At 33.2% G+C, this 17,631-nt stretch overlaps 2 protein-coding genes across 6 annotated transcripts in view; both read left to right on the top strand.

Moving 5' to 3' along the window:
• The window catches only part of dop (microtubule-associated serine/threonine (MAST) protein kinase dop), a 256,094-nt gene that overhangs the window by 85,152 nt on the left and 153,311 nt on the right, over positions 1–17,631 (top strand). The window lies entirely within an intron of this gene.
• LOC145318034 (uncharacterized) lies at positions 816–3,900 on the top strand. Its single transcript, XM_080159346.1, has 3 exons — positions 816–1,098; positions 1,401–3,603; positions 3,851–3,900. Exons 2-3 carry the CDS (start codon positions 1,881–1,883, stop codon positions 3,898–3,900), a joined length of 1,773 nt encoding a protein of 590 aa, XP_080015472.1. The 5' UTR covers positions 816–1,098; positions 1,401–1,880.

Raw genomic sequence — 17,631 nt, 5'->3', positions numbered from 1 at the left:
AGTGGGTGAAAATTGAACTTAAAATTTTCAAATCTAATTTTCTCAAAAACGGCTGCATTTTAGATTTTATTGAAAAGTGAAATGAAGTTACCTAACCTAGGGTAATGAAATGCACTATGTCCCAATTTAGGTTCTGACACTAAAGTCAAAGCACCTTCGAAAGCACTGTGGCTATGTGTCAATTTTCCAAAGTACTACGGCCAAGCTAACTTGGATGGATAGCATTAGTAATTTTTAGTACCTAACTTATGTATCTAACAGTACCTTCAGCAAGTTTCATGAGCAACGTGCGCATTTCGAATTTGCCTAGTTGAACATATGCACGGTCAGCTTGGAGTACACTTCCTACATCGTCCAAAGATTTGTATGGGTAAAAAGGTCATTACCTAAGCTTTTTATAGTGGGGTCAAACGTCCTGATCGGTCAAGTAGTCTTGACGCTATGGCCGTTTTAAAAAAAGTCCGGATTTATGTGCCCCACCCTGTATATAATAGCACTATTATTATGTTATTGGTAGAAACGTATGAACACTTGATTATGCATATTTAAAGGTATCTGATTTCTTAATATGCAAAGACACCATAGAATATAAAATTAAGCTGGAAAATTCATCCTAATTGAAAACTAAATCAGAAATATAGGCCACAAGTCGCAATGCAGTTGTAAAAAACGTTTAAAGACAAGACACACAGACAGACTCAATGTATTGAAAAGTTTAACACTTTAATACTTGGCAACTAGGGAGGGAGGGGACATTGAATTGTAAATTATACTGGTCTTTTAACACTTGCTCTGATTCGTTGGCTTATAAAACTTTAGTCACTCTTTGTCTTAACCTCTTTTCGAGGAAGCTTTGTGTTTATCAAGTGCAAAATTAATTCCTTATCATTAATCCTAGAATTAAGCGCAAATGTCGTCTTTTTTGACTTTTCCTTCATAAAGTGACGCAGCATGGATTGTTTATATGCGCCCACGTTTCACTTTTGAATGAGACATGTGTGTGTGAAGATTTCGGAGAACAAAATTGGGCCTATCATTGGTCTCATAGTGTGTGAACGACCCTAGTATATCAGGGATTTGAAACCATAAGAGCTTCAGGTAGAATTTGTTAATTTGATTAAGAAGTATGGTGTATAGGACGATTATATGTAGTTTTAAAAAAAAGGCTTTAGCCAGCTAAGCATGAAACTTAATTATGATTAATATATGTTTTAGTAATTTTTATGTGCCTTATTGTTGCATTTAACAATGATTTATTAAACCAAATAATTTTCCTTTAAAGCCAAAGTTTCCAAAGATTCTTTAACCATAAGAAAAGAAAAAGATTTTTTTTAGTGCTCAAAGTTTTAAGATAACGAATAATATTTTATTCTGTTTATTAATTGATCTTGTAATTTCAGGTCTTTGAAATAATTTCATCAATAAATCTATATTCAAACCTGCTGTTGAATCTTGATGGTTCCTGGTATTGGGGGTTTTGTATGTTCGCCAACTGATCTCGTGAACTTCCCGCTAATTCGGAAGTCCAAGCTCAACCAAAGTGTCATGGTTGAGACAATTTCAAAATATCTGATGAATAGGCGTTAGCATTCATCAAGAGATCAATAGCATCTAGATTATTGATGCAAAAAAGAAAGAGCTGCACAAGCAATTTCGAATGAATGGAGTTTGAAGGAGCTGCACAAGCGAATTTCAAATAACCTGATGGTTGAAGGCGCTGCACAAGCAATTTCAAATGGTTCTGAAGAATAGGCATTAGCATTCTTCAAAGAATCTGAAGAATAGGCGTTAGCATTCTTCAATAAATCAATAGCATATAGTGTATTGATGCAAAAAAACATTGACAATTTTTCTGTGAAATAACTACCTAGTGAATCAATATGGTGCTCACTAAAAAGCAGAAAATTGAGCGAGCTATCGCTATTGGCAATGAAAGGCTAGAGGTGTTTGACGAACAGATAAAAGTGTTTTATGAAAATCTAAAAGCCTGCCAAAGTTTTAGTTCATGTGAAAATGTGAATTTAAAATCAATTCGTGACATTTTTAGTGAGGTCAAGGATCAATCTGACCTAATAAAAAGTCTAAAACCTGCCGTGGATACTAGTGAGCTGCGCGAGTTCAAGCGTGATTTGGATGAAGCTAGTGAGCAGAAAACTGTTGCAGATAAAGTTTATGCGTCGTTGGAGCAGTGTACAAAAATTCTGTACTGGCTTGACAATGATTCAGACGACGCGAGGTCAAGCACTGTCGCCAAGAACCTCGACGTCATTGAGAAGGTGAAGATGGACATGGGAGTGCTTAAAATTTCCATGGAGTTGCGCCAAGAAGTACGTGATATGTACCGAAGGCTTAGAGAGATGGAACGTCGTTCATCTAACTTGGATGAGAGTGGGACACCTGCCATTCTCTCCAGAAGTATGTCTGCCGTGGACATTCGGAGTTCCAACCCGCAGTATGGGCGCTGGGACAACAGTTTGTTGCCGTCGTTCGACGGTACTGACACGGATTACCCAAACTTTAAACAGGTCTTTAAGGACCTGTGCTCTGGTTATGGATTTGCTGACCAGAGGTTAAGTCTGATGTTGTGTATGGAGAAGGTGATAACCAACCCGGAACTACGCAAGCAAGTGTCAGCGATTAGAGATCATAATGAACAATGGGCGTTTCTTGATCAGATGTTTTTATCAAACACTCGCCGGTTCATGAGGATTTTAACTAAGTTGAACAAGATGAAACCTGTGGATAAACCTGTGGACGTGGTTAGCGCAATTGCTACCTTCAAGAGCATGATGCAGGAGGTAGAAGCCATCGTTGGTTCTGCAGCTAAGGATTACAATCACCTAACTCTTATTCATATTTTTAAAGACAAGTGCCCTGAAAATTTGAGAGACAAAATTATGATGGAGCTAGGTAGCATGAACCAACCAAACATCCAGAAGATTGTAGAACTGCTGGAGAGGACCAGGGGTGCCATGTTGGCCGGTGATATGTCCTATGACAATGGCGCCGGCAAGAGAAATCGTGATAGAGCTGCCGCCGCGCAAGTGTCTGGCCGCAGTGACAATGAGAATGGAAAGGCTGGAAAGGACAAGGCTTCCAAGTGGAACAGTGCATGTCCTGTTGAAAATTGCGAGGATAAACATCCTATTTTCCGTTGTCCCACATTTAAGAAGATGGATGTTGTTGACCGAAAAAAAGTTGTCCAGCAGAATAAATTGTGTGAACTCTGCCTGTGTGAGGGTCATGCTGCTGACAATTGTAATAAATCGGATAAGCTTGGTGTCTGTGGCACCAATAATTGCGACGGTTATCATAGTCGTATGTTGCATGAGGCTAGTGCTAGTGTGAATACAGTCTACAAATTAAGTTCTGAGCCTAGCACATGTGCCTTCCTGCTGCAAATAGTTCCAGTTGTAGCACCTGGCGGCGGCGCCTGCCATGCCGCCGTCATGTTTGATTCGGGTTCGAGTCTACCACTTATATCTGAGAAGATGTCCCACAAGTTGAAGCTGAAATCTACCGGCAGATATACAAACATTTCTGTTGCTGACGGTAGTGAATCATCCTGCCGAAGTGTGGTGTTCTATCTGAAGGACAGGGATGGTAACTTGAGAGAATTTGAGGCAGCTGTTATGCCTAACCTCGGAGGTGGCAACGAGATGCGCTCGGTCCATCCGGAAACCGCCGCTAAAATATTTAAGATGCCGCCAGAAAGATTTACATATATTAGTGGAGGCTTAGATATCATCATTGGAAATACACATCCTGACGTGTTTCCATCAACCTACCAGAAAGTGGGCCAGTCTATGTTGTGGCGAACCATTTTTGGTAGTGGTTTTATCTGTACAAGTGCTGACTATGGAGCTGGTCAGCAGAAATCTGCATATAAAGCTGCCGTAGCGGTGGATAATGAACCGGTTGGTACTGCCGTAGCTGTTGATAATGAGCCGGTTAGTACTGCCGTAGCGGTGGATAATGAACCGGTTGGTACTGCCGTAGCTGTTGATAATGAGCCGGTTGGTACTGCCGTAGCTGTTGATAATGAGCCGGTTGGGTCTGCCGTAGCTGCTATTGATAATGATGTTAGTTGTGCTGCAGTTATTCCTGATGATATTGGTAACGTTACTGTAGCCGTTGAGGATATTGTTACGGCGGGTATTGAGCCGCTGAATGATTCGGTTCCAGCCGGACAAGAGCCGACGGGAGTTTCGGTTCCGGCTGGACAAGAGCCGATCAGAGTTTCGGTTCCAGCTGGGCAAGAGCCAATAGGAAATTCGGTTCTGGCCGGACAAGAGCCGACGGGAGTTTCGGTTCCGGCCGGACAAAAACCGGTAGATGATTCTAAATTTTATGACAGTCACACTTTTATTACTTGCCCTGGTGCTGTCATGAATCAAGAATCGACTTGGCTGCTGCCAACCTTGCCGCCCGACAAAGGGTAAGAGGCCTGCAAATGGCGGGTGGAAATATGGCGGGTGTTGCCGCCAGAAAGTCATTGAAAAATTTCAAACCACACATATCTAATCTACGACATAAACTATTTATGTGAAAATGATCTTTAAAGAAAAAATATTACAAGTTATATTAAGCTTGTGAAGGGAACCTAAAAAGGTTCTGCAAAGAATAAGTATTCATTATTCAACTAATTTTATTATTCATATTTAAGCACAAAAATTCTACAAAATTGTTTAGACTTTTAAAGCAGATTTAAAAGATTTTGGTTTCTTTAAGTATGATTTTGAAAAGCAAAAGTTTGTGTGTATTAACTACCAAATGATTTTTGCAGTTTTTTTTTAGATTGAGAAAAATAGATTTTTTAAAATTATTTTTCGAGGTATTTTTTTCATGGTTCACGTTTGCTTAAAAAATGTTATTTCTCAGATTCTCATATGAGATAATGCATTAAAGTAAAGAACACAACATGTAAAATTATTATGATAATGTTTAAAATATTTCTTATTATTATTTTAAAAAGATTATCGCAAAAAATCAAGATATTTGTTTTAATTTGTAAGCAAATAAAGGTTTTTCTTTCACTCCGGAGGCAAGGATTCCTAATAATCCACGCATAAAGATTTTTCTTCATTCCGAGAGCAGAGATTCGTAGTAATATATGTACCTAGCGACTTCAGACAAATTTTAAACCTTGAGAAAGTATTTTATAGCAATTATTTCCTAGGTACATATATTTTCGTTCATGTTTAAAAATGTAAACTCTATTTTCTATGAGATAAGCATTTATAATAATGAGCATGATGTATGATATTATTAAAATATTGATTATTATTTATATGAATATCACAGAATTAATTTAAGATAAACTATGCATATTTTAAATTAACCTTTCCTTCATTTTTATCGCAGATATTAAAATAAAAGCGGTTATTAAAAATTATGATAATAATTGATTCTTATTTTATGGAAATTGAGATTTTTTTTAGTAAAAAAGCCACATTTTTCAGATGCCTATTTTTATGCCTAAAATAAGAATCAAATGAAATGCGATTAAATTTTACTCTATTTCATTTGCTCAAATTTAATTTTATTGAGTTTAATTTCTTTTCAAAAGTACAATTTATTATAAAACTTACCTGAAAAGTTTACCAAAAATGAATAAATGTGTCGAGGTTGCGTGATTCGATATTTATTCTAAGAGAAAAAATCAAGTATTTTTTTAGCAGATTTTTTAAAAAATTATATATGAATTTCAATCAAGTAAACATTTTTATTCAGATCAAGGAATGATTGAAAATTCATATTTAAAGTCTCATATTTTTTTACAAAGAAAAATTGGTATTTTTTTTATAATTTCAATGAAAATTCTAACGAAGATATTATTATTTTGCTATTCTTTAAGTATTAAAAAGTTTTATTGTTGATTGAGATATTACAGTTCTTATTCATTAAGTTTGAAAAACTTTCTGCCCAAGGATTTTGAAAAATTTTTCTTACTACTCTTTTTGATGCTTAACAAATTTAGTTTTAAGTACCTATAAATCTTAATTTTCTTGTCTAAGATTTATTTCGTTTTATTTTACCATTATTGTTTACATTTCGACCTGATTTCGTAGGTACTTATTGATTTATTAATAATGATTTATTACCTATTGATTATGAAATGATTATTATTTAGTATAGTTGTTATATTTACAACATCATGATTAATAGGATTGTCTATTTTAGGATTTGTATATGTGATCTTGTGATTGTCATGTGCATGGAATGTTGTATGGTACAAACCAATCCCCATCCTTCTATCCTAAAATGTGAGGTATTATGAGTCCTAGTGAGGAGTATAATATTGTGTATGCATTTCACGGGGTTTCATTTAGTTAGGAGCAAAATTGTCACGTTTTCGGGATGTGGCCATTCTCATGTGATTATGGTGAGTTGAGTTTAGTGAGAAATGTTGCTAGTGCTCAGCGCAAAAAAACCTTGAATCTCGTTAAGGAAGTTAATTTGACTTTCAAACGGGGGGTGTGTCTTAACCTCTTTTCGAGGAAGCTTTGTGTTTATCAAGTGCAAAATTAATTCCTTATCATTAATCCTAGAATTAAGCGCAAATGTCGTCTTTTTTGACTTTTCCTTCATAAAGTGACGCAGCATGGATTGTTTATATGCGCCCACGTTTCACTTTTGAATGAGACATGTGTGTGTGAAGATTTCGGAGAACAAAATTGGGCCTATCATTGGTCTCATAGTGTGTGAACGACCCTAGTATATCAGGGATTTGAAACCATAAGAGCTTCAGGTAGAATTTGTTAATTTGATTAAGAAGTATGGTGTATAGGACGATTATATGTAGTTTTAAAAAAAAGGCTTTAGCCAGCTAAGCATGAAACTTAATTATGATTAATATATGTTTTAGTAATTTTTATGTGCCTTATTGTTGCATTTAACAATGATTTATTAAACCAAATAATTTTCCTTTAAAGCCAAAGTTTCCAAAGATTCTTTAACCATAAGAAAAGAAAAAGATTTTTTTTAGTGCTCAAAGTTTTAAGATAACGAATAATATTTTATTCTGTTTATTAATTGATCTTGTAATTTCAGGTCTTTGAAATAATTTCATCAATAAATCTATATTCAAACCTGCTGTTGAATCTTGATGGTTCCTGGTATTGGGGGTTTTGTATGTTCGCCAACTGATCTCGTGAACTTCCCGCTAATTCGGAAGTCCAAGCTCAACCAAAGTGTCATGGTTGAGACACTCTTAATAAATCTTAATTGGGTTGTACAAAATAGCATTGTCCAAACTTTTCTAACAATGATTTGATCTGAAGGAAGTGAAATTTACCTTTTTAAAAGCGAAGGTTTTCTACATTTATGGTATGTCCTTTTGTCCACACATTTAAGAAATAATTGTGACATAATTGTCCTGTTATTTTTAAAAATAGAAATATAAGAATGGAAGCATATTCTGAACCCTTTTTTCGTCAAATTTAAGAAGGAACATTTCTAGCAGACAAAAGTATTGTTTACTTTCAAAACAAGCTGATGTGGATTCTTAAAAAATGATAGACTTGTTACTCGATAGTGAGGCAAAATTATTTTTGTGAAAAATCATCCAAAAGCACATTAAAAATCTACAAAAATTAAACAAAATCATATGTTAATAACCCTTTTAAGATTTTATTTAATTTTTGTAAATTTTTTTATTCGATTTTGGAGTATTTTTCGCAAAAATAATTTTGCCTCACCAGCGAGTAGCCAGCATAATCTTTTTAAGAGTCCACCTATGTTTGAAGCTTTCATGATTTTTTTGTCATCCTTGTTTTTTTTTAAGTTTTCTTAAATAGAATAACTGTGACAGTCTGAAAATTTGACATTTATTCATATTTTTTTGTGAAGAAATATTTTTGAATAAATTATGAATATGTAAATAAGAGATATAATAATAACTACTGAGCAGCTGCACCCAGTTTTATTATGAGTAGCGTAGCTGCGATAAAAATAAGGATATGTCCGTCCGTTTGTCCGAGAATTTAAACAACTTTAACTTCCTTGTTAATTGATGGGTTTTTAAAATATAAAAGCAATTTAAAAATGGTTAAATAATAATATACAAATCAAAATATAAATCTTAAACTCCACATTACTGACAGGTATACCTACAAAACCATAAATTTCTCTATTTTTAATGTATAATAATTTAGTATTTTTTTTCAAAAATATTGTTAACTTGTATTTTGCTTAGCTACTCATGGTTATAATTGTTCGATATATATTTTGAAAACCTTCTAATAATAACTATCTGTTGCGCCCATAGCATGTAGGGTATCTGTATTTAGGCAGAAAAAGAGACTAAAACGATCCAAATGCTTAATTTTAGAAATGAAATAGCCTAAAACAATCTTGGGTTCTATGTGAACCATCTCTTAAATGGAAAATCAATCGGTTCAGTGGTTTATGCAAAAACAATGTAATTATGTTTAAAGAATGTATCTAGATAAATCAGGGATCTAAAGGGATAAAACAATGGCTGATAAATATATGTATATACATCCCCAATGATACACACAATAACCCTTTCTGTACATTTACAATTAATGGTTAAAACGTTTAGACACTAAACTTAATGAACCAATTAATTAAAATTAAATTAAAGACCAGTTATTAAAGTTATTAAGCAAACGCATAGGAAAACGTTATTATAAAACTTTGGGGACTAGTGTAATAAACAGCCCAATGCTATTAAAATAAAAAAAACCAGCTATAAAATAGTTAAGGACTCATCACAGGAACACGGGATAAAGTACCTTAAATTAAAACTTTTTCTTGTCTACACTGTTTCTTTTATTTTATTTCTAAAAATTCAGATTATGGAAAGAAAACGAAGTAGCTTTTGATAGGTTAGGTTAGGTAAATTATTGCCCTCGAAGGGTTAGGAAATGGGCCCTGCAGGGTTAGAGCCCCCCCCCCCCCCCATGGGCTAGAAATATGAGGAAAGTTACTGTGAAAATACGACGAAACCCGCTACTTCGTTTTCTTTCCGTGATCTAAAAGTTCTAATGGCATAATTTAGTTCATAATATTGTCTCTTGTCCCTGACTAATCAATGTTTATCCTTTTTGGACATGTCAATAAAATTTTTGCAACTGCTTTTTTTTGCAGCGTAGGCTGCTCTAGAATTAGAATCTTAGTACATCTTTAAGTCTATTGTAATATTTAGCAAGGAATATTTGTTAAGAAACTTGTGATTTCCAACATGTTAAACAGCGAATCAATTCTACAATTCAAAAACAAATAATTTAGAGAATGAGTGGACATTAGACTGTGATTTCTATTAGTACCCAAATTTTATAAACGGTTACGAAATTCTTTATTGGTTATTAAGTTTTTAACAATTAATTTTAATCTACAGAAGGGGTAATTTTGTTTATCGTCATTGGAGATGTACATAAATTTACAGTCCATTTCCTTATCTCTTGAGATATCTTGAAATATCTTTCACTTTAATGCTATTGCTAACGGATTTGTATTTGGGGTTGTGATATGTAATAAAAATAGCCTAAAACCACCTGAGTATATTTATTAGAGTGTCAAGATAATTATCAATTTTTATTTTATGAGCTTAGCTTGTAAGGATGTTGTCATCTTTGTTTGCATTTACAGATAGGGGATACCATCGAAATAACTAGATTTATGTCAGCTTCATACAGGGATAGAATAATGGAAAATTAAATAAATTTCCCTTCAGTTTATGATTGTAGTGCCCTTTGATAACTCGTAAACATTTTAGAGAAGGTAGGTTCAGATTTATTCATTATTTACACCTCCCTCCGTCAGTGGACTTATCTAAACAATTCATTAAGTTTAATTATTGTTATCTTGCTTTATGGGTTGGGGTCCTTTTCTGTTAGGATTTTGATAATTCGGTATCCAGACCTTATCTTTGGTATTTGTACAGACTAAATATTATACTTTTTGTTTTCCTAATATTTGGGGTGGTGGAAATATTCTAAATGTATCACAGGTGCTTTCCCTGAAAGTGCTAATAAAGCACTGAAACTCCTTTCCCCTTATAATTCAGGGGCTATAGCTGTGGGGCCCAAAACCTATGGGGCTACTTAATACCCAATATAACCTAACTTAATGAAATATTAAGTAATACAACAAGCGAACTAAGCCTTCAAAGCTCCTCACCCCTCTCACCCCTTATTTTCAATTTATTTCAATCGACTAGGAGCTATAAAGGAAACTGCGATGGGTCTAAAAATAAAGGGATTTTGTCAAATGAGACATGAGACTGTAAATTATACTGGTCATTAACGTTTTATAACACACTCTCTCATGCGTTGGCTGAATCACTTTTGAGACTTTTATTAAATATTGATTGGATAGTTCAAACTATAAATTATGATCCATTGTCTTATACCTTAAGATCTGTAGATAAATATTAACATAAACTAAATCTGAAATAAAAATAATTCGTAATTTTATCGAGTGCAAATGTTGGAAATAACTGTTGTTGTCCAATTATACTTGTTTGTAAATCTTTTTGTTTGGTTTTGTCCCTGCAAATCGGCTTTACAATCGGGCAAATTAAAATATACTTTTACCTTAAAAATAATATAATTGTGTAAGTAGAGTCATACACAACGTTTTTTATTACCAGCTGCTGCTATGTTATACTTTTAGCACTAAAAGAATTTGATTTTTAATTTTAAACAAAGACTCGGTAATCGGGAATGAGAAATCTAAAAGCCACAATGAAATCTTATTTATTAACTCTTATCCAGAAAGATAGATTTTATGTCCATTTAAAGTTAACAGGATGCTCTAAGTATCAGGTACTTCTGGTGCCAGGTCAACAGCCATTCTAGGGTAAAAAGGAGGCTTTAGAAAGCTTATCATCAATGTTTCTTTGTATTTCAAGCAAAAGAAAGTATGAAAATTTGATTTAGTATTTTTTAGGCACCTTTAAAAATATACCTGGAATTATATAGATTTTGGATGGCTTCGGTAGCCCCCATGATTGTAACAAAAAAATCTCTTAAAAAGTTGCAAACAATTATTAGTGCTTTGCCTAGCCATGAGACTTTATAAACAGGGGGGGGGGGGTGCGGGTTCTAAATTGGCTAAATACGGGAAACCGACTATTTTGTTTATTTTCCAATTTGGATATAATCGTCCTTGTAATAATAAAAACCTACTGTTTTGAATACAATTTATAAATTTGCATTTTTCTTGCCCATGGGCCTGCTTTTTATACATTTAATATTTAAATATGATATAAATATGGATGATTTCTTATATTATTCATCCTTTTTTGCTCTATATATGGTAGGATTTTCTGCCTATTTGGAGCGAGGAGGGAGGGGTTATTGGACTGTAAATTATCATTGCACCCAAAGTTTATAATCATTCACTGTGTTTCAACTTGGGATAATTTTGTTCAAGTTTGATTGATGGGTTCAAACTAGCAGTATCAAAACTTTTTAACCAATAATTTTAAGTGGCAATAATGTTTATTATCATCGGGATATTCATCAAATTATTTTTCATTTCATATTATCACACCAATATTGTTGTTTAAATTTGTTTTGACTGCGAATTTCTTCCTAAGCCAAGGCTTCCCTGAAAAGCCTAATTCTTGGCAATTTCTAAAATTTTAACTTATTTAATTACAATTTAATTTTTATTCTACTTCAAAATTAAAAATAGATTTTATATTTCAGGTTAGAGTAATGAAATAGCTGAGATCTTGAAGAACAACACCTTAAATTCAAGTAAGTTAATTTTCACAAGTTTATTTAAGTGCCTTTATTAGTCTTTTTCTTTAAGGGTTACAAAGATAGTTTTTTAATTAAAATTGAACGAGACAATTGGCAAAAATTATAAATAATTCTCAATTTATCTATCCCCCTAACTGTTTAAATTTGCCTAAAATAACGATAAAACTATCCGTTCATAAGGATGGACGGACCTACCCTAAATAAGGTAAAGCCTTGCGCTTTTATAAACAGTGAATAAAAATATAAAATGTTGCCATATTTTTGTTTAGTTCTTCTCTTTTTTTCGGACAATTTATTTTAGAGGCTATTGTAGTATGTGTTGCTTATGGGTATGTTGTACTACATTCTACATACTTAGAGGTTGCTTCGAGCAAAGCTTCTCTACAATTTACTTTGTTTTATCTTTAAATTATACATTTCTCTCTGTAAATATTGTCAGTAAGTATAAGACAATTTTCTTAATGTAATAACTATAACGCTATGCTGATAATTATTCAGTCATTAGACTCATAACTCACTTTGTTCTTTGATTTTCTTTTTTTTATGTGCTTCGCTACTTATGGATGTTTTCTGTCATCCTTTTTTAAAATAAAACACACGATACACAAATTTTAAGTATATTTATTCAAAAACTTGAACGTGTACAAAATTTAAACATTCTAGAAATTATATTTCTTTACATTTTTTTTAATTTTACAAGTAAAAGCAAATCAACCAATGTTTTTACAATATAGCTTTAACCCCTATTAATATCCGTTGGATCAGAACTGGTTATCATCCTTACTGAAAAATCATGAACAGCATCGTATTGCAGACAATTTTATACAAACATTAAAAAATCATAAAATTAAAAACAGTTTGGTTACCCTTGGCATGCGGACCCATTTCAAAGCTTCCCCTGAAAATCACTACGTATTATTCGTATCCGTTAATGAGATCTTAAAACGCAAATATCCACACATGTTTCATCTGTAGCACGCTTATAATTTCTTACAATTGTTTTTATGATCAAGGATGACAGGAAAATCCAGGGTATGATTTTGCACACTACACATATATTCTGTACGTATGGATTTTTCTCCAGTTTTACAAATATTTTTTTTTAAATGGTTTCTTGACAAAATATTTCTAAAAATCAACTTTTACAAGAAGTCTTTCAGTGGCCATCTGACTTTGTACTTTTAAAACTTGTATAAATTCTCTGACGGACTGCTGGGTAACTGTCACCGTTTGCTCAGTAGCAAAACAATCGTTAACAAGATCAATATTATCCATTGAAAGGCTATAGGTATTATAATATAAATTGTATTTATGCAACCAGTGCAGTGTTGTGCACAGGGTTTTGCCAAAAGGGTTAGTAAACCTTCATGGGTTAGAAAGGATAAATGCCCCCATCCCCTATCTTCCATGTTGCTATTAATCTTTAATACAGGGACAATGGACTATTGATAATATTCTCCCCAATATCGATGTATTAAATGTTACCCAAAGTAGGTTGAAAATACTGGCGGCAAATCTGAAATATTGTTATTTTATATGTGCAAAAATATGCCAATTAAGATAATTACCAACCGTCAGACCATCCTAATTCTATATCTACAATCAAATAGGGTAAATTATAGAATAGCATGCTTCGCTTTAATTTTGTGTGGGTGGGGGTTTAGGAAACAACAATGACAAACAGACGAAATCAAAAGTAGCGCAGCTAAAAATTTTAATCCTGTGACAATTTTTTGTAAAAATAATCCTATTCCATATTGTCAATTCATTCCTATATACTTTGATATTAAAAAATAAGGAAATAGCCTAGAAAAGGGGTAATTTTGTTTATCGTCATTGTTGATTTAAATTAATTTATCGTTTTATCCCTTAATATTTCTGGCTAAACATCAAAGATTGAAGGGACAAGGGCTGTTTATTAAACTAGTCCACAAAGTTTTCTTATTCGTTGACTTAACAACCTTGGGGACTGAATTTTGATTGGTTGGTTTATCAAGTTGGGTGTTTAAACGTTTCAACCTCTAATTTTAATCTACCGAAGGGATAATTTTGTTTTTCATCTTTATTGTTGTACACATCAATTTACAATTGTCTTATCCCTTAAGATTCCTGGCTGAACACAGACAAACTGTGAAAATAAGTTATTTCAGATCTTTGCTCTAAAAAAAAACTCCGAATGGGTGGGCGAGTGTGAAAATATTTAGTAAGCAGCGCCTAAATAATATGTGTTCTTACGCATGAGAACAAAATTTAATCACAAAATAAATCTCGTATGTCAGTATCTTCATTAAAATATGATGAAGGACAGCTTTTCAATAAGGCTTATTTATGTCTCAGGCAGGTATAAAGCTATTTATTGAGTGTTTACCTAATCCCTCTGAGAAAACTGAAAAACCAATCTCAGTCGTCAAAACTATAAATATCACGTAGGCAAACAACACTAAAACTTGTAAAGGTAGAAAATCTTGCATAAAAACCTTGCTAAGAGGATAAATTTCTTCTACAATGCACAGCTGTTTTTATTGTCAGCACAATTGAAGGAACACCAAATAATATCTTTAAACATGTTGTGTGTGTTTTACATTATCGGCTTATCTTTCCTTTTTGTGTATGTTTTTTTAGGCTTAACGACAAGGGATGGGTAAACGGTAGAAATAACTAGCGCAGCAATAACAAGCTAACAATACAATAAAAAACAGTTTCCAAAGTTTTAAGAAACGTTCACTCTTTTGTTGACCGAAAACTTTGGATAATTTTTTTAAATTCTTAATTGATTGGTTGGTTAAAACAAGCAGTCTCCAAACTTTTCAACCAATATTTTTTCATCTACAGAAGGAATAAGTTAGTTTATTTTCAATTTGGATGTGTATCTATCAATTTATTGCCAATTGTCTTATCCCTTAATTTTTGTGTAGTTCTCATAACACATGTATGAAGTCATTATGTCATTGTTATGTCGTTATGTCGATAATATGTCAGTTATAACAACTTTATTTCAAGCCATATAGTAAATTAGATCATAAACATTATTGCTGGTATTATAAACCTGCGACAGTGACTCAGCACGTAGCGCATGCGCGCTCGTCGTCGGGGAGGGATAGGTTCAAATCTCGGCTTCATGCCGCGGCATAACTAAAGAAGTTAAAAATGGTTCCTACTGCTACTTATTCAGGTGCGCAAAATTAATAGTTAGAGTAGGGGGAATGTCTTGGCCCAAATCAGGCGCAAAAACTCATCACTATGCACAGTAAGAACTTCTCAGACAAAGTTTGTGCAATCAAAGAGTTGGTTGTCTAGTGGGTGTTACTTAACCTAATACCCCGGGTGTTTGGACAGAAAAGGGGACATTTTGCTCTTCTTGGTTATCCTGGGTTGTTGGACCATGGCCTGTAAGTATCATGGACAGCATCTTCGGCTGTAAGAGGTAATTGACGAGTCACGAGGTATATTGCTGCTATTGTATAAACAAAATTCAATTCATGTAAATATTTGGGTTTCATTGCAGATAGTTTTCTGGTATTCATTCGAAACCGATTAATATCCGTTGATTAGAACCGATTCTCATCCATACGAAAGAAACCTATGTCTAGCATCGTATTATATCCTTCGGCATCTCAGGGCTAACAAAAAAACTATATTTAATCTGATAATTGTACATTTTTTATCCGCGGAAAGCTCTTTATAATACGATGCGATAAATAACTATTCTAATATTGCTATTTATATGACAAAATTTCTATGTAAAATTACTTTGGGTGGATTCAAATTTATATATTATTTGTATTATAGATATCAATCTTATTTTTTTGCTTATTCTTATATCTATGTATATTTGTATTAGAATATTTTTTTAGAGAAAATATCAAGAAAACACATTCAAATAAGTTTTACATATAAATCAAAAAAACCTACTTATTTATAACATAACTATTATATAATACTATTGTACTAATGTACTTGAACGTTGAATTTGAGACATGCATAGTTATAGGGTGGGGGGGGGAGTGGGGGGAAATATGCTCTGATTTAAATAAATAGGAAATTGCGCAATATCTAAAAATATGTAAGAAAGTTTCTTTATTATAAAATGATTGAAAAGATGTTTTGGTATAATTCCTCAAAGGCGTGAAGCACCAAACCTCCCAAACCCCCTTAGATTAAAGGATAGTTTTTTTTTATCGCATCGCATTACAAACAGCTTTCCGCGAGTATAAAAATGTTTAATTATAAGATTACAAACAGTTTTTTACTCCAGATATGCCCGGACTAAACAACTAGTTCTAATCTTAAGATTGTACATTTTTATATTCGTAGATAATTGGATATTACATATATGATGCTATACATAATTTTTTAGTATGGCTCTAATCCACTGGATATTAATCGGTTTGGAAGCTATACTGGAAAAAGGTGTTTGCTGTTTATAGACGAATTGGGGTGGTTGAACCTGCCGGGCACTCGTTACCCCTATACTGAACCTAAAATTATCATCGAAATATTTTCTTTCTTTTAAAAAGTAAGTTTATGATACACTTTCGATTTAAGTAAAATTGCCGAGATTTTTATATTCTTCACCACAAAATATATTATGATAAATATTGATATATTTAACATATTGCTTGTTTGTTACTAAGATCTCTGAAATAGTTTCATAGTTTGAATCATACTTTTTTCTATAAGCTTGTAACATTTGATACAATATTAACAGTATGAGATTAAATAAAATGTATCATGGCATTAGAGTAAAACAATAAAGGGGGAAGGTGTTAAATAACTGTACATCCCCACCCCGAAGACCCTTTGCCGACTTCAAATTCAACCAATAGCGTTGGGTATATTAACACAGCCAAGTCGCTACAAAAGAACAGAAAACAATTTGCTAGCAGACGAAAAAGGTCCCCAACAGGGGGTAGGGTCCAGGTAATTGTCTGGTTATACATCTACATTTGTAGATTTATTGTCATGGCTGACAATATAATCATTACTACTACTAGAAACCTTAATCATGTATGTAACACTATTCTAATAATGGCATTTTGACTACAGTCGATGTCGACAATATTAGCTCTAAAGATGGACTGGGTAGCCCTAATAAGAAGGCTAGGTATGATTCATCAGTGATGACACCTTTTATAGATATGTATCTATACAAAAACAGAAGGGGGGCGTGCAACAAAAACAAACAAGGGGGCAAAAACAAATTTATGTAGTTTTGTTCAGGGAACTAAAGGGATAAGACATTTACCAATAAATTTATGTACATTCCCAATGATGATATAGAAAAATTACCTCTTCTGTAGAATACAATTTGTGGTTGAAACGTTTGGACACTCAAATCTATGAACCAACCAATCAAAATTCATTAAAAGTCCCGAAAGTTGTTAAGCCAACGAATAATAAGGAAATATTGTTAGAAAACTTTGGGGACTAGCGTGATAAACAGCCCAATGTCCCCTCCCTCCCTGAGTTTTGTTGGTGGTTAAATCCACTCACAGAGACAACTGGAATGAAAAATAATATTATTACCTTTTGTCGTATGGACGTATAGCAGACAATACCTAATTATAGAGTAAACTCGCTATTCTTACCATCAAACAACTTTAAGTTGATCAACTTAATCAAATTATGATTATATTATAATATTGGAATTTGGTATTAACCGCACAAAAATTATTTTAAAATAATCTTCCATGTATCCATCCCTGATATGTTGGTTTGTGCTAAATGTGCTGAATCTATCAATCAGTACACAAGCGGGTCTGTCGCACACGCCTCTCGGGGCTTAAAACATCCATGAAAACAAGGATGACATTTGTAGTTTGTAGGGGGAGGGGTATTTTGGGACCCGGAAAGGTTTATACAATATACATACCTATTTTAAAACTAAAATTAG

Source organism: Acartia tonsa, chromosome 4 (genome assembly GCF_053477335.1).
Source record: "Acartia tonsa isolate MP-2025a chromosome 4, ASM5347733v1, whole genome shotgun sequence".
Taxonomy (NCBI): Eukaryota; Metazoa; Arthropoda; class Copepoda; order Calanoida; family Acartiidae; genus Acartia; species Acartia tonsa.
This window is presented reverse-complemented; position numbering and strand designations above follow the sequence as displayed.

Coding starts and splice junctions, on each gene's coding strand:
- LOC145318034 (XM_080159346.1), top strand. CDS start 1,881: ATGGTGCTCACTAAAAAGCAGAAAATTGAGCGAGCTATCGCTATTGGC. Junction 3,604..3,850: donor CTATCTGAAGGACAGGGATG/GTAACTTGAGAG, acceptor TATCTGTACAAG/TGCTGACTATGGAGCTGGTC.